General features: G+C 39.4%; 1 protein-coding gene across 11 annotated transcripts in view; it reads right to left on the bottom strand.

Moving 5' to 3' along the window:
- The window catches only part of INPP4A (inositol polyphosphate-4-phosphatase type I A), a 240,036-nt gene that overhangs the window by 51,735 nt on the left and 164,542 nt on the right, over positions 1-23,759 (bottom strand). For 6 of the 11 annotated variants that reach the window (XM_019524587.1, XM_019524585.1, XM_019524591.1 and 3 more), the window contains exons 10-18: positions 23,048-23,138; positions 21,913-22,060; positions 16,995-17,125; positions 13,886-13,990; positions 12,941-13,049; positions 8,934-8,951; positions 5,498-5,681; positions 4,205-4,423; positions 1,329-1,590 (exon numbers count right to left, since the gene is read on the bottom strand). In XM_019524587.1, coding sequence (XP_019380132.1) covers positions 1,329-1,590; positions 4,205-4,423; positions 5,498-5,681; positions 8,934-8,951; positions 12,941-13,049; positions 13,886-13,990; positions 16,995-17,125; positions 21,913-22,060; positions 23,048-23,138 — 1,267 coding nt within the window. The remainder of the gene's footprint in view (positions 1-1,328; positions 1,591-4,204; positions 4,424-5,497; positions 5,682-8,933; positions 8,952-12,940; positions 13,050-13,885; positions 13,991-16,994; positions 17,126-21,912; positions 22,061-23,047; positions 23,139-23,759) is intronic. The other 5 variants (XM_019524596.1, XM_019524594.1, XM_019524592.1 and 2 more) reach the window with 4 other exon arrangements.

The raw sequence follows: 23,759 nt of genomic DNA, 5'->3' as shown, positions 1-23,759 counted from the left end.
GGATTCACCCTAACTTACCAAGAAAGCTGTGATATTCAGCCAAGCCCTATGATACCACCAAATTTGCACTGAGGAGAACACCTGTAACTGTCACCTCACAAATCTCAAGAGGCCTTTCACTCAACAAAGACCGTCCTCCAGAGAGATGGATCGTACTTTTTGAAAAAGCCACCTGGATACCACTTGAAGAACTGCTGCAGTACAGAAAGAACCCCTCTTCCCCTCCCCCATAAATCGTACAACATTGGTTATGGCATAACATCCCTCCCTGGAACCTATACGGGAAATCCTCAAACAACTGCAACCCTTACTAGAAGAAGATGCAATTCTTAAAGATATCATCCCAGAACCAACCATCCTAGCCTTTAAACAAGCACCAGACCTTGCTAACCTCATCACCAGAAGCAAAGTTCCTATGGCCCAAAACACCACCAAATGGATCCAGACCATGCCATGACAAGAAATGTAAAACCTGCCAACATATCTCCATCACCTCCACAATTACAACACCCCACAACAGAACCATCACCATTCCTGGATCTTACGCTTGCACCTCCAGAAATATAACATATCTTATCCAGTGTACCAAATGCCCTGAAGGAAAATATGTAGGAGAAATCAAACAATTGCATACCAGAACGAACGCATACTGAAAATCTATCAAAGACAAGAATACCCAATTCCTTGTGGGGGCACATTTCTCACAAGAAAACCACTCTCTCTCCAACCTCTCAGTTCTAATCCTCAAAGAGAATTTGCAAAACTCCTTTCACAGCTGAGCCTATGAACTTCACTTCACCAACCTACTGGATACAAACAATCATGGACTAAATATAGACATTGGATTTATGACACATTATAACCTACTTAACATTTGACTCCCCAGGTAACCTCTCTACTATTTACCAGATATATTCATTCCCCTTCCCCCTCACCCCCACCTTTCTCTCACCCATTGACTACCTAAATTTACATTTTCACTCACTGACTTTCTCTCATGCATACTGGTCTCTAGCTTCTTTACTATTCCATCCAGGAAGAGCACAGTGCAGCTGCTTCCTCAGCCTGATGAAGGGTATTTGTACCCAAAAGCTTGCAAAAAAGAATTTTTCCAACTATTTGAGTTGGTTTAATAAAAGATATCGGATTTACCCAAAGAACCTGGTCTACCCCAAACCCTAGAAACTACGAATTCATCTATGGTCCCAACTGCCTGATAAGTAGTTATTTATAAAACTTTAAGCATGACAGAAAGAAAAGGTGTTTAAGAAATGCACCAATGTACAGCAAAGCAGAGGTAGTAAAGCAGCAGTTTCTGTCATACGCACTTGTGTTTTTGTGAGAATGGCATGCAGAAGATGAAATGGATGAAGACGGTGGTGAGGATGATGAAGATGAAGTCTCATCTAAATCTTTTGGATTTATCCAGTATGCACGAGTATCCCGATTACCTTTCTTACTCGTACAGCTGATGTCACACTGGAAAACATCTTCACAGCTGTCACTTTGCAAACGCTCTTTCTGGAGAAGTTTGTCCACTCTCTGTATAATGCACTCCAGACTTTTGTCAACGTTCAACCAAACTTTTTCCTTAAAAGAAAAATGTCCCCTTCTCAATTAAAAAAAAAAGAAAAACCAACACTGGATAACAAGTTCCTCTGCACACTAGAGACACACTGCCTGCTGTGGTTATAACCACACTTGCTTAGTAAGTTCTTCCTTTGCTATTACATTTACACACACACACACAGGATATATATCAACAGTGCAAGTAACATTCATGCATAAATTGCAGAGCCATGTAATAAATCTGCCAAACAATTCTGGCCATTTCTTCAGCCCTCCACACATTAATCCATTTCTCCAGGATTTTTTTAATGTTCCAGCTTCAAATGGGTAACATATTTTAACCTTATAATATCAGTGCGACAAGGAAGTGTTTCTTTTCCTGACAAATATGCAATTTTCTCCTTAAAAATGACACTTGCTTGAGACCCATAGCAGGTAAGATTCAGTGCTAGGCCCAAGACACCTTTTCCATCCCTAAAAATATTCTTATTTTAAGAATTAGTGCCCTACATCCTAGCAAGGCTAGACGTGTAACTTGTATCTCTGGACAGAGAAAATTCCCAGACTCCCACTGGATCTCAGCATTCATTTCTAGACTTAAAAGGGTATGACAGATTATTCTTTAAAACTGTAGGTGTGAAAGGCTATTTTAGTTTAGGTTATAGATATTTCATGGAATTTTTTCCTAGTTGGAGAGACAGAACTGGCCCCTTTGAGCCATGCACAGATGGGCACAGGGGTCAATATTTTAAAAATTGGCTTTTAATTTTGTTGCCCAACTTTAGACACCTTATTTAAGTGCTGAACATGAATCCACAATCCCAGGTGCGATCTGTGTTAAATTAACTGGAAAATCAGCCTCAATATGTCCCGGCCAGGACACCCAATAACAGCTATCTAAGGTGAAAGCTTACTTTTGAACAAATTAACCAAAATAAGAAATCTAACATTATAAGCAAATGGACACCAAAAATGGTTCCAATTACAAATTTTAAACTCTAAAACATTCCTAAAATTGGTTTTATTTAAGGTAGTTTGGTATAAAGATTTTGTTAGTATTCATTTAAGATGACCTTTATATCTGACTTGTGGCACTGCCATTGATGAGTGACATGACTACGCTGATAAAACTTTTAAAGTAGGGGTGAACAAAATATGGCCTGCCAAGGGGTTTTGTGCCCTGCGGTGGGTCCCTGAGCAGCCCCAGCTGTGGTGTACACTGCCAGTTGTGTCATTCCCAGTTGTGGAGCTACTGCCCCTGGGTGTGGGCTGCAGCAGTGTGATGGCTGGACTTGGTTCCTGGCAGCAGTGGCTCTTTCTGGCTGCTGCTGCCAGTGTAACCACTGCTGCTGGACCCAGCCTCACCGCCCAGGCACCTCAGTCTGTCTGCCCCACACCCATTGCTGGACACCACTCCCTACCACCCCATCCCATTTAACTAGCTGGGTGTGTCCTGCCTGTGCAGGTCCCGGACCAGTTTCAATGGAGACTCTGGGATCACTGGGTGGTGACAGCATGGGGCCAGGCCCCAGGATGGAGCCACTTACGAGTTCTGGTGAACTGCTACAGGCAGAGGGAGAATGGGGGAGGGGTGTGTGGAAATGCTAACCCAAACTTCTTAAGTAGCTCTCCAGCTGAATAATTGCCCACCCCTGCTTTAAAGCATGGCATCATAACTTTCCTGTATTAATATTATGAAAAAATATATAAATGTACATATAAACAGCCATACTTGCACATACACATACTCTGACAGCACTAATGTCAAATCAATAAGCCATCACATAGAAATGGAAAACTGCTTGCTCACATGTACATGAAAAGGAATAAAAAAAATAAGTACTTGAATTGCAGTACTAGGTGTTGAATTAAATATGGGCTTGATTTAAAGCATCAGGTATGAAAGAGCTGGGTGTGAAATATATTTACACACTGTTTCTTTCTTGTATTTGTCACCATTACTATAATTAATTTGAACAATTTTAACTAAGATGGTACCCACTCCTGTTTCACCCTCTATTATGTAATTATATTACTATGACAAGGCAATTCCTATTTAAATTGGCAGCATTATTTGGATTTAATTCTTACTTTGGCCTGTTTTAAAATGCAGTGCATTACCAAAACAGACAGATACCATGTTTAAATATTTTCATCAGGAAAACCAGAAAATAATTTAAAAGTTTATATTTCACGCTAAAATATATGAATATGTAGAGATCTATTAAATACGCAGATTTTGTACATGGGTTTGTTTTTTTCCGTCAGCACAGTGGTTGAGAAAGGAACACCCTGCAAGCTGGCTCTTAAGTTTTTTTTTTTTTATAAAAAACAATTACCTTTCAATACAGACTTAACCTCAGGAAAGCTATCTGGTCTAACAGTCACTGACTGCTGTTATTCAGTGCTTCTGCTCCCCAGACCAAATAGCAAGCCTGGAGAGCATGGAAATAGTGCCTTAGACTGCTTACCAGTAACCCTTCAGATGACAAAGGTGTGAAGTAATGTGCTCCAGGATAAGATCTCTGACCAGTAGTTAACAGCTTTCAAACAAAGGGCTCAGACTAAAGAATGAACTAAGGAGAAGAATGTAGATGGCAGGTGCAGGACTCATCCCTCCCTTCAGCAAACCTACCCATTCCTCTTCATGCCAATCCACCTGCAGAGAAGATCGGCTGTTTCTTCCTGTCCATCTTGCCACAAGAGTGTCTTGATCATTCCTTAACATTACCTGTTCCCCCTCTCCAGAGGTTGGAGACGCCTTTGAGGCTATGTAATCTGGCCTTGCAGCATTTAGTCCATGTATTGAATTTGCCAGAAGCTTGCAGTCACAGACAGTAACAAGCTGCCGAGTCTAAAAGGATACAAAACACATTTTAAAGCATTTCCTTTTAAAAATGCATGTTATTACTTTTTCATGAAAGGAAACTATCGTTGGTTTAAAGGCTTGGGCTACTTTTAAAATTGTATTTTGAACAGGACCTTAAAAGGATCATATGTAAAAGTCCACAGAGTGATTTTCAAAATGTATTCGTTTGTTCTAGATGTGCACTTAGTGCATATTTAACAACAACCTACAATTTTGATTGCCTCCACCTAAAACCAGCTCTTCATTCTCTATTTTAAAGCTTTGCTTATCTATTTTCATGCATCTCTATTCAGTAGACACAAACTGCCAACCTAAAATGATGAATATTCAATTTAGTTCTATATGCTGTTTCAGATGACAACTAATGAATGCTGAGAGGAAGGCAAACCTCATGATCCAACAGAATATCAAAGGGGAAAGGACTTAGCCCACTTAGTGAAGTATTCAAGGCTTCACCGAAGCATGACGATTTCCTCTAGACAATATAATTTCAGATGCTATTCTTATTCATATGTCAATTAAAAAAAATCTTATGAAACTACACATCTCATCATTATGCATTAGCACTGAAATCCATAGACTAATACTTTGTATAAGTGCTTACTCTTTTTTATTTCTAAATTCTTGACATTAATTTTTGCATTATGGGAAAGTGTACATAAACATTCCAAATATGTACACAGTAAACTGATACAAATATTGTCATGTGATACTGCCAACTTATTCTGTGTACTTTCTTAGAGCTCAGCAACAAAATAAAACAGAGCTCAATACAACTATTTTTGTTCCTGGCCCAGTAAATAAGGTTCATTTTGATTGCCAGTCTGCTTTTTTTAAAAGGATTAAAGTATTTTTTGAATGCATCACTATAGTTAGACCCAGGGCCATATCACTGATGCTCCTTTTTAGTATTGAATGAATAGTATTCAAATACATGATGGAAAACAAATCCCACTTGAATTTACCACCCTGTATGGGTCAAGTACAGCCTTGCAGGAACCATACTTGAATGTTTGAAGCAAGCCTACCAAAAATTATTTTTCCCAGTGATTTAGTTACCTTATCTGCCAAAATGGCAAGTGTTCTTTCCAGACCGTTAGCTGATCTATCCTTGGCAGCTCTTGAGAGCCTTTCTGCATAGTAACTGACTTGAGTTTTGAGGGTGTTGATTTGTGCAATAATCTCCTTTGCTCTAACAATGTCCTGTGGGATGTATATTATAGATTGGGAGCTCATGGAAGTGCTGAAAAAGAAAGAAGGCTTTTAAACAAAAAATATATAAACACTACAGTCACACTTTTTTCATGCTGAGGAAGTAACTGCAGACAATAGAATCTACCCATGCTATCAATCAACAGTGAAAAGGTGATTACTGAGCTGGAACACTATACCTAAGCACTTCTGCATTTAATGGAAGCATTCAAATGCAGATTTACTAACTGCTTATGACTAGTAACTTGCACAGAGCTAACACACCAGAGGGAACATTTACTGAGGAGAATATGTGTGATAAATTTTGCTATCAGAGACAGATCTCCTGCTTCTTTAGGCTCCTTGATCAACTCTCCCTCCTTCTCCCAACACAGATACTTTATTGAGGCCTGGTCTACACAACAGCTTTACTGGCTACATTAGTTGGGAGCAGGAAAATGTCACCCTCCTCCGCCCCACCAATTCAATGGCACAACTTGTCTAGCAAAAGCTTTAGTATAGGCAAAATTAGTTATACTAACAAAAAAACCAAAATAAAAAACAAAACAAACCCCCCCACCTTTGCCTATATAACTTATTTTGCTTTGGGAGACTAGCCTAAGCTATTCAGGAAAGATGCTCTTTTTGCTGGCATAAGATGAATTGCTGCAAGGGGAGTGTTGCTGGGATAGTGAAGTCACTGTAGTGTAGCAAGCCCTCTGTTATGTTTCTGATACCTCCTTGCCAATCTAGGGAAATTTGGCCTTGACCTTGCTTGCATACAAAATCTGTACTACACTGAAATAATTAAGTGGTACCCTCCTTGCTGGGCACATGGTTTGTTCCCATACAAGAAGGGTAATAAACTTTTTTTAAAAGAGAACCTGCATCTTTATACTGGTACAACTCCATCCACACTGGAGTTGTACTAGTAAAAGGTCCCATTTACACATTACACTTAAGACATGATTAACCAGTTAATGATGTCTTAAATTGTGACCCAGCTACACATTCAATCAATGAATGGCATGATAAAACAAGGAATAAGCCACAAAGTTATTCCACAAAAAATGTATATCAATTTTGTGGCTCGTTCTTATTATGCCATTAACTGAAAACGTGGCCACCGCTGTGGTTGGGAGCCCTGTCAGCTAATGGGGCTCCCAGATACAGGGGTGCACCACACACTGCCACAACTGTGAGCCCTGCAATAGCTGTGGCAGTATCCCGTGTGTTGCTGCGGGCCCTGCAGCTGACGAGGCTTGAAGACACACAAACTTGTTACTTGCTGTGCACGGGGATTTTAGGATTGCAATCCCAGGCTCCCTGTGCACCAGTAATAAGGTGTGATTGGATCTGGTGCTGGATCCCACAATCACACCGCCTGCCATGCACATGTAGCATGGCAGGAGGTGACTGTGTGGATCGCGCATCAGATCCTATCACGCCTTTACCTGAGCATCTAGAAGGGCCCTAAAAAAAAGAAGAAAACAAACCTGTGTGGAGGCCAGGCCTCTGTCTCAGCTCAGAATCTGACAGGCATAATTTTGCATTCAGGATGAAATGTCAAGACAAAAGGTGCCTGAGAACTTAATTTATTTCTCTTTCTACTAATTTCTTCTAAATATTATTGGCTTCACTCTACAGCCACTGGAAAGAGCAGTAATTACTACAGGTGCAAAACCCAGCTTGTTTGTTGGACAAATCCATGCTTAGCATCTCACAGAAACTACTTGCCAGGTTCGTCAGGCCCAAATCAGCATTTTTGAGAAGTATGATGAATACTGCTCTAGGGGAATGGGGTCAGGAGCAAGGATACAAACTTTATTTTGAGCCACTGACTAGGGAGACATTATATGAGTTTTTAAAAATTTTTGCAAGAAAAGCAGTAATGCGGGTTCACTTTTACCAAGAGTCCATGAGATAATGCAGGCGATACTTAAGGGGGCACGCTTCAAAAACAATTGTCACAAAGGTCAATCAATCTGAAGGCATTTTCATAGACTGAGAAGTTTGTAAAGCCAGAAGTCTGACCTCCTTTAAAGAGATGGCTTTCCCTTTTGAAGGTTTCAATGCAAAAGGAACTGCTGAACCAGCTGCATCATCTATGTTCCTCTGGTCACACACCTATCTGCAGGGAGTGGAGGGAAACCATTTCTCAACACTCCTCACCTCACATGAAACAGATCTCCTCTTTTAGGACTTTTATGCCACATTGACCAGTGCTCTTAGTGACAATGCCTCTGAGCAATTTCTTTCCACTACAGTGGGGTTATCATGCAGCAAGGTAATGTATCTGGGAGGAAGGCCATGCAGCATGTTCAGATTTGACTCTTATTATTTGGTTGGGGTTTTTTTTAAAGCAAAACCAGCAAACATTCACTGGGAATGCCAGAGGAAAGAAATTTTATGGTATGAAGTTCACACATATTCACTTTCCAATCTGCAATCATGCTTTCAAATGAACAGCTGTTGTTTTATAAAGGTAAGCTATACTGCCCAAGTAATAGATTTTGATATATGAAATGTAACCCCCACAAACCAAACCAAACCACATATCGCCTGCTGTAAAAAGTGCTAAATGCAGCATGTACATGCTGTGGTACTACTGGAAGCTACACGTGGTATAATTTGAAGGCCCAATCCAAAAGTCATCAAAATCAATGGGAGCCTTCAGTTGATATCTGTGGACTTTCTATTTGGCTCCAGAAAAGCTAGCTCACAGAACTAATTCAGAGCAAGAGCACTGCTGTGCCATTAGCCCTATATTTTATTCTGTTCTCTTATAGTACTGAACTTTATAAAGTATCTATAAAATTAAAGGGGAAAATGCACAAGGCTTAGGAACACATTTAAATGTACAAATTAAAAAATATGTAAATCTACTGTGACATCATAAGAACTTAAAACAATGCATTAGGTCACCTCTCTTCCATTACTAGGAGAAGAGAACGTTAAAAAATATATATTGTGTAGCTATGTCTCTTCCACTAAGTGCAACCTGTTTTCACTGGAAGTAATAGAGAATGTTGTTTTGTTCAAATTTGCAGTCTTGTAATCAAGGAAAGCTCTAAAATTAGCTGTTCATTACAAAATAAACATTGCAGATGGAAAAACAAATTCATTCATACATCGTGTTCTACTAAGCACCTACAGTCATTTGAAGCACAAGTAGTGGTGCCATGACTCATGACACTAAAACACCCTGTACATTTTAAAGCACACTGATCTTTGCCAAAGAAAGAGAAATAAAAAACAACAAAAAAAAGTTCTCTCCACAAACTCCCAGAAACAGAAAACTCACCAACATTCCTCATAACTGCTAAAAAAAAACACAAACCAAAATAAAATTAGCAGATTGTTAGCAAATACCAAAAGCAGAAAAAAAACAATGTCTGGGAAAATATCTTATTTGTTTAATATTTTCAATAATGCATGTACATGTGATTAAACCTGGAAGCAAAAAAATGCACGTACTAAGGAATGTCAGATGATTATGGTATTCATTTAGAGCGTTACACATGTGCAAGGAACAGTTTTGCCAATAAGCAAGGAAAAAATAAAATCGCTTTTTTTACTCAGCAGTGAAAATGAAAGATGGAATAAAGTTCTACTATATTGGGGCCTACCTTTTGGCAGGTGTGCCACAAGTTAGCCCTGGCACCTCTCCAAGTGCCACTCAATACTCTTCCACTGCCCAATCTGTAGGTCTGCTTCCTGCTCTCCACCCTGTGCTCGCTGCCTGATCTGCTGCTCTTCTTTCTGCTTCCTGCCCTGTCTGCTACTGTGCTGCCTGTCCCCTCCCTGAACTGTGCTGCATGCCACACTTGGAGGCTGCCTATGCCAGTTATGGCACCCATGCTACAGGTTGATCATTTCTTTTCTGTTACATTGTTTTGTATAAAAGTGAACAAATCCACAAAAAGGGAGTCCTGTTTGTTACGGAGATTATAACATTATATCTTACATTATTTGATAAAATTCCATTTATATTGCCTCAGCAGTTTATACACAAGGAGAGATTAGACTCTTAAAAACTTTTATTTAGTTATCAAAGAGTGCTTTCTTTTTACAAAATGTGATAGAGCATTCAAGTGTTTGGATCTTGCTCTTGCTACTCTTAAGATAATGATAATTGTAAATGAATACATGTTTAAGGTTAGAAGGAACCATTATGACCATTAGCCCTCCCTTTTTGACAATACAGGCCAGAGCGCTAATTCTGGACAAAAAAAAAAAAAAAATCAGTGGATTCCACAACTAGCCACTAGCCGCCGCCTTGTACCTGCAGTATTTTTTGCGCTTACTAAAGTGGGGATATATTTTTATTATTAATTTCATTTATTTTGCAGTGTTTCTGGCTCTTTTGCTTGTGTTATGAACAATTATTATGTTTCTGGTTCTATTCTTTGGGTTTCTGATGTGATGCATGTAATATGTAGAACAAGCTCTTTTGAGTCAATACATGCTGTTATTCCAAGCCTCAGGGCATCCTATTTTTTATTTGATGTACATGTCCCCAAGTGAGCAGAGACAAAAATGCCTGGTTATGCTCTGAGGATGAAGTGTAAGAAGCCTGCCTGATTTGCCATTCATGTGATCTAATACCTCTTACAATTATCTTGGTAGGTATAGTATTCATCCTTGCTCACCGTTATATGGTTTGTTACAAAACTGACAAAATGTTTTAAGATCAGAGCTGTCCAATCCATTTGGGTTTGTAGGGCAGGTCTGGACCAACGGGCTTCTTCTGGGCCAGACAACCCATGTCAGCAGTGTGGCAAGCAACAGCAGTGTTAACTGTTGTGTGCTGACCATACCATCACTGCTTGCTCTAGTGCTGAAAGGCATCCCCAGTGGGGATCTCAATCCGTAAATACATCAGCAGAGCAACCAGCCTCCATGTGTTTAACACTGCTGCCACTTGCCTACTGCCACCAAAAAGCAGCCCCCAACAGGGATCTCAACGTGGAAAAAAAAAATAATGTGGGGCAAGTGGCAACAGCATTAACTTCCTGAGTGCTGGCCCCATCAACACAGAGACTCTGATAATCATGGGAGTTAATGCCATCACTGCCCTGCTGCAGACTTTTCAGCCCTGTGAACCATGATTTAACCGTTTGAGGGCCACATGCGGCCTGTGGGCTGTCATTTGTTCTAAATTAGCATTGGAGGGGGAGAGATCAATAAACAGAAGAAGGGCCTGTAATCTGTGCTATCTCCCGATAAGGATATTACCGGCAGAAAAACTTATTTCTACTCAGAAATAAGACATGCAGTTTTCATATGCACAGAGATGGCTGCTTTGTAAAGGCTCAGGAGAAAAACGCTGGTTGGAAATAAAGGCTTGAGGATTGGGTGTGTACAGCTGAGTGAACTGTACCAAATTAAAAGCAGATGTTTTGGTGGGGTGTGAATTATCATCTGTCATCTTCTCAGTGATAACTGTTAAGTTAGTCACCCCATCCCATGCTAAGTGGAAGCTAAATTAGGCTTGTCTAGTATTTATTTCAATTGAGGTAAATTGCCCTGGTCTAGTTTAACTGTGGAACAGTGTGGACGCATGGAATAACTACTGCAGATCAACTGATGAGTGGTACTTTAATTTTGTATAATTTGTCCGTCTGTTCACACCAACAGGTGGTTTGGTTACTTAAGACACCGCAGTGACAGGTCCATGTAAGTACATAAGTAGACCAATACAGGACTATGAAACCAACAACAACAGAAATGTCAGCCCACCCTACTGATGTTTCAGCTTTTTCTTCCTGCCACATCCTGTATGTCAGACATTTATGGGAAGCAGAGGTTTGTATCGGTCTAACTACCAAAATATATGCTGGTCTGACTCTGAAGTTCAAGTGGCACTACAAGTTGCCCTGCTTCTGTAGTCCCCAGTTTTCTGTGGCTGATGGACAATAAAATCGAGCAAGTAACACACTGTTGGCAACATTATGCTTTGCTCTCCCTGTCAACCTCACTTTTTCTGTGGCTGCAAAGAACATTTGAGGATCTGATGGTCAACACACTTGGGACCTCTGCCCTATCCATTACCAAAAATAGTGCTGCTGATTGTACAACCCAATACCTTTCTAAAATACTACCTGGTAGGACTGAGCTGTGTTCCCATATCACAGTTACTTTCCCTTCCTTCACACCAGCTCAGATTTCCAGCTTCTTCTATCCCATGCGTCTCTCAGTTATGTTAGTGGGGTTTCCCTTACCTGCAGTTGCTCTTGCAACCCCTCAGGGAGAGGGGGGCAAAAAAGATAATACAAACCTGCCTGGCATTATCTTTCACTTATTAAGTTCCACAAAGCCAGTGGGACATTGTGCATGCCTTCCCCTTCAACACAGCTGACCTTTCCAACTTCTGCCCTCTCCTGCAATGTTACCTGGCCATTCCTCTGGAGAGGCTGCTGAGGGGATCAGAAGGAAGTAGGGTGTGATGTGGAGGTGGAGGATAGCTTCTATAGAGCAGAAAGTGCATGGGCCTGAGTGCAGACAGGGAGCAATTAGTAATTACTCATCTGCATAAAATGTGGGGGAGAAACAAGGAAGCTTGAAGCAATTATCTCCAAAGCTATGATGTCAACAGGGAAACTGCCTGGTAGGGACTGCTGTTGTCTTCTTGGGAGTGTTGACAGAGATGGGAAACTCATCTTTGGACAGAAGCTGTAAGATCTAAGGGAACAGATCAGATACTGGAAGACTCCTGAACAGAATCAGTTTCCATGCTTGTGCTTTTGGGTTTAGGACATCAGTAAGAGATAGAAGCTAGGGTCAATTACTTTGCCCAATTTCTCATCCGACTTCAGTGAAAATTCTTTAGCCAACTAAGGCTGTACTTTATGAAATAGTTCATGGCAAATTTATTTTAACTGATCTGGAAGTCCAGCTCAGACATGCTGAGGAAACAAGCTGAAGAAAACAAAAGTATCGAATATACCATTTTTAGGGAGAGCTTAACAACAATTCCCAAACCTGCAATTAGAGAGGAAATAAACTCAGCTAAAGTACCTTCAAGAGTTAAACTAGAAGTCGAATACCATAATTTAACTATCCTGAAATATTAAAAATTCTAAGAAATCATAATGGTTTTTCAATTTAATAGCAATAAAAAGAGCCAAAAGGAAACTTTTTTCCTTCTCCCTCTTTATAAAAGACATATGATAATGTTCACTTTATATAGTAGAACTTCTAAATGTAGATATTACAAAAAGGTGAAATGGTGAGCTTATTGTCCAAATTATTAGCATGGAGCATTAGATAAAATCAAGTGACAACTTTTATAACAATTCTTCTACTTACTGTTTCTTTGCCTCCTCAAATTTATGCAGTTTTTTCCGTAGGCCACCTGATTTAAAGCCTTGACAATGAGCTGCTGGCGCACCTATGGTCACTATGTCGTAATTCTGATCTGGGATGGACAAAAAGTGCTTACAAATGAAAGTTCACCCTCTTCACTTTGCTTGAATATCTGTGGAAATTTAAACTACTCAAAACATAATTTTCTCAACCCTCCCCTTCCCTTCTCCCCAAAACTGGGGCCCTTCCAAACAGATCTGAGATCTACAGTAAGCTTGCACTGTTTTAATGGCCTTAAGGAGCTGCCAAGTCCTACAAACCTAGATCCCTCTGTCTTGATTTACAAGCCTGACAAATGCAATACACCTTGGATATAAGGAAGAGGGATTAACCTTGACACTTGCCAAACTATACATCTCTCCCATCTGGAGACAGGTGAAAGGGGCTGAAAAATTAGAATCTTTTTTTTTTTTTTTTTTGATATCACTGGTAATACTTTTTTGCAAGTATTATGGTCCTTATACATTAATACAAAATATTGGATTTGTCCTGGCTACAGTGAAATAAAGTAACTACATAAAAACATCCAACAGGCAGGACTTTGACATCATGACACAACCTGAAAGGATCCTAAAACCTAAAAAGGGACATTGAAGCTTAATTCAGCACAAACAGAAAAGGACTGGAAATCTGGTGAGAGGAGGAGGAAGGCACTCCACCACTCAATTTTACCGTAAAATAAAAACAGGAATAATGACACTTACTATTTTTTTTTTTTTTTGGTAAAAGTGTTCTGAGATCCAAGGAGGGTAGATGTTATGCAATGTTAGATAGTTTAGCACAGCACAGAAGCTGCACTGGTTTGCAGAAACTGAGCTGTGGAAGGGAAAATGGAAGTTCAAAACAAAGGGGAAAACATAACTATATGAGACAATGAGAGAGACGTACCTGATCCTGCATCATCCTGGACTCTCATTCTCTGGATGTGTAAATTTGTAGGAACAAATTCCAATTTTTTATCAGCCTTCAAGCTGCTTGCTTTAAACGAGGGGCCTGAGAAATGTGAGAGAGACATATTTATTCTGTATCTGCACTTTAAAACCTTTGCTGCTTCCAGAGGCAATTTGGGATGGGGCTCCCTTCCACACCTGATGCACAGCTGTAGACAAGGTGAGGGTAATGCTGGGCCAAAGTATGACAACCAGTCTTCTGGTGAGTGGGAACTTGTGCTCCTGAGGCCCATGCAATCAGCTATAAACTGTATGACTGTAAAAATGGAAGGGTGATAACAGGATTCATTTAAAATCTATTTTAGTGAGAAGTTGCTATGTCCTAAAAATCCTGTAACTAACCCTATGGTATTGGAGGACAGTAATATATTAATCTTTGATGGAACATGTTCTCCCTGTAAGCAAGACTAAGAGAAAAGCACAAGATGACACAAGAACCTGAAAAAATATATATTTAACAAATCCAATTCTAAAAGGAATCAAGAATCACATCCTTTAAAAAAAAACAAAAAACCAAACAAACAACCCAACAACTGAACACATTTTCCACTCCACGCCACATACTGGTAACTATGCTAGGAAAACACAGGTGTTATGATACCTCTACTCTCTTCAACTTTATAGACTACGTAGTATATACTACCAAATACAACTGAATTAGATGCCAACAACTGAGGTATTCTGAGGCTCAGCATAACAGATTACTCTGTTTATCAAATATTAATAATAATAAATATTAGTTATTCGATCATGTGAAGCACAGATACTAATCTGAAGAGCAAACTGGAATATGATATGTCCTTAGGTACTTACGTACGAAATACTTAAGTGTCAGCAAGCTACTTAAGCATGTGTTTAAAAGTTATGCAAACTTAAGTGCCTTGTGGAACTGGAAGCTAACTAAGGAACAAAGAAGTTTACATTTCAGTACTGGACTATTATCTTACTGTTATAGCTCCTTGGACTTGATCCAGAAATGTATTTTGACACATGGCTGGCTTTAGGCATGTGCATTAGTCCCACCGACTTCAAGAGCAACATAAAAAATGAGCATGAGCTGAAGTGGTTTGTTGGATGGAAGTCTCAAGAAGGTAGTCAAGAAAGTAAATATGCAATAATATCAACTGCCAAATAATGTAATCTTCACCACCAATAATTGCTCTGCTACTTCTTGTTATCCACTATGCATAGAGCAATACCAGGTCTGGGCTCAGTAATTCATATTCTAATTATACCCTTCCCTTCCAGCAATCCAAGGAGAAACACAAGATGCAACTTTAGTATTTGTGTACTGTGAAACTTGACAGCAGCTGCATTTGGTTTCACTGTTATCTTATGAACTGCTTACAGATTTTTTTTAACTGGAATCACAGGAAGATCACTATTCCTAATGCGGTTCATTACTGTTTTGTGCTTTCAGAATGAAATTCTTTTACTGTGTAAAGAGGCCAGCACACAGGAGTTCCACTGCCTTACTTCTCATTTAGTTATTAAGCCATTAAATTATTTCACATATACATTCCTTCTTATGATGAAACACAGGAATCAAAATAACTCCCATAAGAAAAGTAGCAGCATACTGAATCCTCCTGAAATGTCAATAAAATCATCATTTTAGGCCCCTGGCAGATGTTAATTTACCACAGGATTGGAATCTGACAATTTTATCCCAAATCCCCAAAACTGTGCATCCTGCTGGCCAGATGTGCATGGCAGGATGTGCGATTTTAGAAATCTGAGATAAAATTTCTCAGATCTCAATAATGTGACTGCACGTGTGGGGAGCCTGGTATTGGGACCATGCTCTATTTCCTGCAGTGCCGTTTCATCTTGCCAAGACACAGGGAGTTCATAGGCTCCCCCGTGTGCTGACAAACAGAAAGCTTCACAGTGCAGCCTGGCATCAGCCTGCATTGTAGGCTTTAGGTGCCAGTGCATAGGGACCCTCAGCTGATGAGCTCCCCACATGCTGGCAAGCTGAAAACTGCACAGTACATCCCAATGCAGGGCAACCATGTGGCTTGGTGCATGGGAAGCCCATTAGCTGAGGAGTTTCTGGAGCACCAGAACTTAAAGGCATGTGGTTCAGCCCAATTCAGGGCTACACCATGCAGCTGATAAGCTCCCCATGTGCCCATACCTAAATCTGTGCAGTCCAGCCAGATGTCAAACATGCTACATGTTCAAATTAAAGTGCCTAGCTTTTTAGCTTAGCTATTTATTAGCTATGGAACATCTTTGTGCCTGGCTTGCCATGTTATTGCACCATAAATTGGTGGAATGTGTGGCATGTTATAATGTTATAATTTATCATGGAATTAGTATGTTACTTGCACAATAAATATAGCATCTACCAGGATGCAGAGAGTCCACCAAGTGTAGGAAAAGCAGCCAAACAAGTAACACACAAAAACACTGAGATTTTTGGTTACAGAAAAATAAACATTTTTACACACAAGTACACACATGCACACACACATAGCATTTATTAGAAAGTGTCAGAAAATATCAATGTACAAGGAACAGCAATGAACCAGGGATTTCTGAGGCCAGTTCACTACAAAATAGGTTCCACCCTATTATTATGCTGAATCAGGAGTGTACACTGGCAAAGATATATACCCATAACTTCTTTCATTACACAAATATTGTTCATTATTAATTATGTGAAATTTAGCAAGCTATATTGCCAGTGAAAGCCTATAGAAGAGAATTTGGGAGATTAAGCTAATATAATTTATTGTGCTGAGTGTACTTTATTAAAAAAAAAAGTCATGAAAAATTTGAAACTGGAGATCACCTACCTCTCCCCCACAACTTTATTCATTGTGCCTTCTTTGCTAATTTAAGTTGCAAAAATAACTAATGATAAGAAGTTCTAAGTTAACTTCTTGGCAAAACAAAAGGAGTAAAAATGTTTGGGTCTAGTATTTTTTTCTATTAAACCAAGACTAAAGCAACATTTTTTGTTCGTGAACATGGTTTTTTAAAAGGAACACAGGACTGGAACACATTATCCATTGTTACTGAAAATAAATTTTGCTAACCTTTGTACTGATGGAGGTCAGTTAGGTTTTCCTGATAAGTTAGTATAATTGTTTGGTACTGAGTAACTATTTGTCGACGAAGGCTTTCCCAACAGGGAGACAGCTCTCCCAGCTCTTCTAATTCACAAACCCTAGAAGAAAAAGAAACAAAAAAGTCTTCAAATCAGTTGCACAGTCAACTAAAATAAACAATCCCTTGTGATGTCAATGTAGCAGAATTCTCAACCAACACACGCCATCAGAGAAATCCATCACCAGGGGATGTTTCAAAAGATATTTACCAATGCACTGCAATAGACAAAAGGTCCGTTTAGAGTCGTTAAAAAACAAAGAAACAGTGCTTTACTTTAAACTTAGCACGCTACTGTGCAAAGCCCAGCTCATGCCCAGAAAAGGCATCCCATTAGCTGGACCCAGCTCGCCCACCATCTCTATAGATCCAGAGCTTTAGTGGGGCTTTTTGCCATTTTTATCTAATAGATGATTGAATCAGCTATTAGCTAAAAGCACCAAAAAGTAGCATTGAAGCACCGGATCTATACAACACACTGCTAACTAATGCACTGTTTGGATCAAACTAACGTACTGCTTCTTCTGGTAAAATGGTTTGTTTGGGTTTTTTTTAAGTCTGTAAGGAGCCACGGAGATGACTTTCCCTCCCTATCTCAATTTTGCCAGCTTTCAATTAGGGATGGTTCCCAAACAGAGACTTGCAGTTAGAGATAATTCTTTTTTCACTTAATGTGGCTGAAAAACCTCTGTGCTGTGGAAAACATAGAAACTGCTCGTTTCTGCTACCCAAAAAATAGAAAGTGCATAAAAAGGTGGAAATACCCATGGTCCTTGAATCCACCTGATACACTTTAATGGTAAGCACAAGGATCAGCATGTGGAACGACTGTGCCGATAAATACAAAGAAGTACAATCTCTGCTCCCCTTAAAGACTCACGCAGACCCCTCCATAGCCACAATCAGATCCAAATTGTGTCAAAGTGTTCAAAAAAGGACCACAAAAGGCTGAAACACATGAATGAAATCTTCTCAAGATTTGTTGGGTTGAAAGAAACTTTAGGCAAAGAGAAAAGTAAACGAAGTTGGTTGAATAAGAGTTCATTACCCCTTATGTGAGTATTTTGGTGGCGTAAGTCCCTGCCAGCTTGAATCTACTACAATGCTCCATAATTATTATCTGACTTTTTTAGTGGAGGGTTCTGTCCTAGTTTCAATAATATTATTTCAGAAGATAAAAGCAGGGGGCCTAAGGAGCTGTGTGAGAAACATTACAAATAACTGATTCTTATTATAGTCATGCAATAGTCAGCAACTTGAACTATAGAGTAATATTTCTCGCACTTCTCTTACACTTAACACACAAGTTAAAAAAACATTATGCTGATTTCATTCCAGTGTTCATACTGTTGCCAACTGTTGACATTCAAAGCCACCAAAGTCTGCAATGAGTTGCTTAATATGATTACTTTGGAAGATTAAACAAGAAGTTGGAATGTGAGGCCAAGGAATAAGCAAATGCACTACTTCTCTCTCTCAAATCAGAGCAGCTCATCATCACTATACTATATCCACTCGATTTACTTTTTATCTGTTTTATTTCAATTCAAACCTACCCTTCTGGTTTTTAAAGCCATCCATGTACTCACCGAGAGAAAACAGTGCTCCTGAGTGTTTTAGGCTGCATTTTAGTTTTCAGTAGTATAGAAGGCAGTCAATTGTTCCAGGAGTCACTTGACAGCCCTGTGGTTTTGGCTTTTCTTCTCAAGAACTCTATTCTTAACCTGCTGCTCTACTCACTCATGCTCCATTCATCCAGCTGGAAATGGTTATCATTTCCCTGATGTTGACACATCTATCCAAAGTTCCCTCCTTGCCTACAGATATTTTCTTTCCTTAAATGCAATCTTCCTTTTCTGTTTGGCTTAAAATGATTCTGTTAAAAATTATAAGATGCTGTGTATAAATGATGCCATATATAAAAGTGTCATACATTGTAATGTACTGGCCCTATGCCTGCCATTTTCTAAAAAACTTTATTATGATGCATCATCTCTGTTGTGTCATCAAAGAATTTGATAGAAAATTTTAAGAAGTTACAGCAGTAATAGTGAGATTGCAATTATGCATGTAGCCAGCAATATTCTTACTACTGCCAAACAGCCTATGGCAATCAGAATGAGAGCCAGAACTAATCTCTTTGTTTCCTCTTTTTGCACTACTTCAAGAAATTCTATTATATTTAAGAGTTATAAAATAGTATAATAGTATTAATGTGACCTATTACAGGCTGCCCATGACGCAAGAACCATTTAAGGGCTCAACTTCCATGCTGAAAAATGGTGGTGTGAGCGCTGATACACGACACTGGAGTCTGCTGGTACGGGGTAATTACCATACTCCAGCAGACTCGATTAACTGAGTCTGCTCCAACCCACTGTAATTACAGCGCATTGGAGCAGCTTCCCTGCACGTATATAGGCACTCATAGCCTATAGCTTTTCACTTTTCAGCAGCAACAAAAAACATTTGCAATTCCAAAATATTAAAAATAAGTTGAGAATACTCACCATTAAAAATATATTTCAGATCCCTGAAGTTGCATTTTATACAACCACCGAATATTGGATGAATAAATGTATAGGTCACAAGAGCAGCACTTTTCACTTTCCATTTAGCCTAACCAGAACTATAAGTAACAGAATAGGCCTGATTCTTCTGAATACATACATAAGGATAAATCCACCAGTGGGTTAGAGCCTAGCTGGTATAAATGCCATAACTCTGACTTCAGTGGAACTATGGTGATTTATATCTGTTGAAATTTTAGCCCAACAGAATTAACTAGTGTCCTAGTAAGCTGAATATTTAGCCTGAACAAAACATAGTTCATGACCAATGTGGTGGTGACATGAAGGCACTGACTTTAATGTAAGATGGCAGTGGGCAAGTCGCTTCACTTGCTGTTTTTGCTGAAGTCTCTGTTGTAACAAGCTGCTCCTTGGTAACTCAGCAACAGACACAAATCATTGCTCTATTACCATATTTACTTGAATACAAGACAAGGTTTCTTCCACAAGCAGCATGGGGAAAAAAGCTCTTGTCTTACATTTGCATACACGGAAAACTCATTAAAAATATACTGCCTATCATTACACTACTGCCAAAAGCAGCATGTGCTCAGTAATGAAAACCAGCTATAAAGTTGATTAAACACTGAGCAAGTCTATAAAACTTATGGCCCATATTGGGCAAACATACTGATGGGAACTTAACACAAGGATAGATTAGTGCAGCCCATCTGAAAAAAATATATGGTAGTACTCATTGAATGCAGTCCCCCTCCGCATCAACTCTTTTTCAAGTCATGGTGGGCCACTACACTGTATACATTTTTACTTCCTCTTCACTCCCACAGCTGAGCTGTGCCTTCTTTCCCACTTCCAATGATTCCGGTTTCTTCACCAGCCTTCACTGTATGACAAATATCACCAAATGGGGCCCCAAACAGTTCATCCAGAACTTCTCTGTTGCCCCCTCTCTCTGCAGGGCAGATATGATTAGTGTGCTCCCATTCTTCATGAGGTGGAGCTGGACCACGTTGCCCTGCATCTGACCTGCATATACACTTTTGGAGGATCCTAAGACTCATGACAAGAACACCTAGTTCCAGTCATGGTGGGAGGCTAATTAGCATGTGAATCCTTTGTGGGAGGTATATGGAATACACACACATACTGAGCAGTGCTAAGATGTGGGGTCACCATGACTTGAAATGCTGTTGACTCTGCCAGGGCCCATCCCAATGAATTATATAGTAAAGAATAAAAGTTTCTAATATCATGCACAGCTTGTGCTATATATAAGTAAGTAAAAAAGTGCTTCTTAAAAGTGTGTTTGTGGAGTACATGTGCTAAATCTTGGAGTTTCAAAAAGCATAAAATGCAACAATTCTGGCTGAAATAAGTCTATGGGTACTGATGGCTAGAAAATCGTATTTAGAGGTTGGTTTTTGGGAATTGGCTTATAGGTAAAACAGATACTGCATTAGAACAATGGTCCAGGAGAATGGCAAGGGTTAATGGATTTTTAAAAGCCTGTTTGTGATAGTTTGCTTCAAGGCCCACTGTGTCCGACACAGGCAAGCAGCAAGCAGACACACAGGCTGGGAAACTGAAGACATGTACCACACATGAGGTGTGGGACTCTGTCATATTGGCCAGGTCACAGTGCCCAGCTGCAGAACCCTTGGGAGTTCCAGTTTTGGTAAATGGGTCAAATTAGGAGGACACCAGTAAGGCCAAAATTAGGATGTGTACATGTGATGGGCTTGTGAAACAAAGGAATATCCTGACAGGACAGGATGTGGACAGTATGACGACCACAGGGAGACCAACAGATAAAGAATCATCATAGGGAGGAAAAGAATACAAAAGGAGGGATTTCAGAGCAGCAAAGGGTCCCTGAGAGGAGAACCCAAGGCCACCATGGACAGCAGGCACACCATCAGCACATCTTACCCACCCCACTGAGTGAGGGTGGGCCCTGGCTTCTGACCTCCAAGCTGCTGACATCTGACATTCAAGACAGAACCTCAGAGTAAAGATTGCATACTGGGCAGATGTACCTTGACTCTGTGAGCCCTGGGACTGGTAGATATAGAATTGTTTGCATTATTCTTATCTGCTATCACTGTGTATCAATACAATTTCCCCCCAGATCTACTTTTCCTGATGTAGCAGCGGGAACGGGACAAATTCAAGTCAAAACTTCTAACAATTAGATTCTATACCTGGAAAAGTATAACACATTTATAAATGTTCCACGTATAGAATGTCATTTTGGGGTGGGGGGGTTGTCTTGTATTTGAGTAAATATGGGAATACATGCAAATCTATTCAACCTTACCTTGCTGCATCTTCTTCAAGCAAAAGCTTCACAAACTGCCTGGGGATGTGCAGTGACAGTACACTCTCAGCCATTTGCTCCAAGATCCTCAGGTGGTTCCCATCAGTTGTGGGGAAACGGTACATCCGACAAATGGCACCACCAAACACTAAAATATTAAAACCATATTATGCAAGGATGTGATCTGAGTTCAATGCTAACAAATCTCTCCTCCTTGTCCTAACTCAGTGATTCATAACCAAGGTGCTATGGTAGCTTCAGGGTGCCATGAAAAAACTTTTTAATGAAGCCCAAGGGTTCTAGGCAGTATAAGTCCTGTTAGGTGTGCAAAGATCTACATGATTCACAAAGTAAACCCTGTGATTTTAAATAGAAGTCCATAGTGTTAAAAACATTCTGATCTGCTGTGATCCAAGTCCTTTAAAGCAGAAGCATTGCTCTATTATTTTTCTTTAGTCAAAAAACAAGCAAAACCTAAGTACTGGCAATTTCTGAGGGGGTACCTTGAGTTTAAAAAGGTTGAGATTAAAAAGGTTGCATTAACCTAAGTTGGTTAGATTCATTTGCTCCTGCCTGTAAGTATGCAATTTAGTTCATGTACCAATATAGATTATTCAAGCACAGTTATTAAAAAAAACCCCAAAAGTATTAAAACACTGTTAATACAGGGAAAATAACAGGACAACTGTTATTCTGAATGTCTTTACAGACAGTGCATTTTTCCGTGTACATAATTTTACTGGAGAATTATTTTGTCTAAAATCATTACTTTTCTTTAGGGAAAGTATTATTATTATTAATATCTAGATGAAGAAAATTCTATTCTATACCATGCTAGCCTAGCCTATTCAGGGTTTTATACCACCTCCACTGTAATGCAGGGTATTTGGTATCATATTTTGTGCTATAGAATGCTATAGTACAAATGGCAAAATAGATTATCTTTATTGACCTCAATTCAGCAGCCCACCCTTAATCAACTTTAGCACACACTTAACCACTTTGCTGAACTGAAGCCACAGTGTAGACACAACATTAGCTCTAACCAATGCTCCCTAAAAAAGAACTATCAAGCGTAAACAGTGGAGATATTAAATCAACAGGAGATGATCCATCTATGCAGGTTGCTACTTACCAGATTTCAGTAATGCATCCTTCCGTAATGAAGCATATTTAGATCTGATTCCTAGAGATTCTGTTAAACTTTCATCAACTGGCAAGACTGTCTAAAGAACAATAGCAAACATTAAATACAATACAATACTACACCTTCACACCAAGTCAACCTACACTGGTCAGTATCAACATGGCAATATAAAGGAAACATTTAACATAGTTGAAATTTTTATTTAAAATATTCACTATGTTCATCATGGACAAAACCTATCCTGACTGTAAGATGAAATAACAAACCAACTTAACTGCTGGTTGCCTGGTACACTTCTGAGTGCTGTGAATATGATAAGGCCAAACTCTCAGCTATTGTAAATTACCCTCTAGTTACATCAAGTTACACCATCTGATTACATGGCCCAATACACAGTGATAATAATTTACATTGTAAAAACTATATATAGAAGTTATTCCTCAAACACACCCAGAATACAGTCTGCAGTACTAAACATTCTCTCTATATGCTGCCGGGCAATGATAAATAACTTATCTGGAAACCATACATTTTACTACCATAAAAATCCAGGTCTCTTTGTCTGCTTCAGTTGCTACCCCAACCTTGCACATGTTCTGATACTGCCTTGTCCTCCATATAAGCTATACCTCCACCTACATGATATAAATCTGGTACATGGTCTCAACATTTTCTAGGATGATGATGATAATGACAGTGA

This window comes from Gavialis gangeticus, unplaced genomic scaffold, assembly GCF_001723915.1.
Source record: "Gavialis gangeticus isolate Ggan-Ray unplaced genomic scaffold, GavGan_comp1, whole genome shotgun sequence".
In the NCBI taxonomy this organism is placed as follows: domain Eukaryota; kingdom Metazoa; phylum Chordata; order Crocodylia; family Gavialidae; genus Gavialis; species Gavialis gangeticus.
Note: the sequence above shows the minus strand (reverse complement) of the source record. Positions and strands in the feature narration are given on the sequence as shown.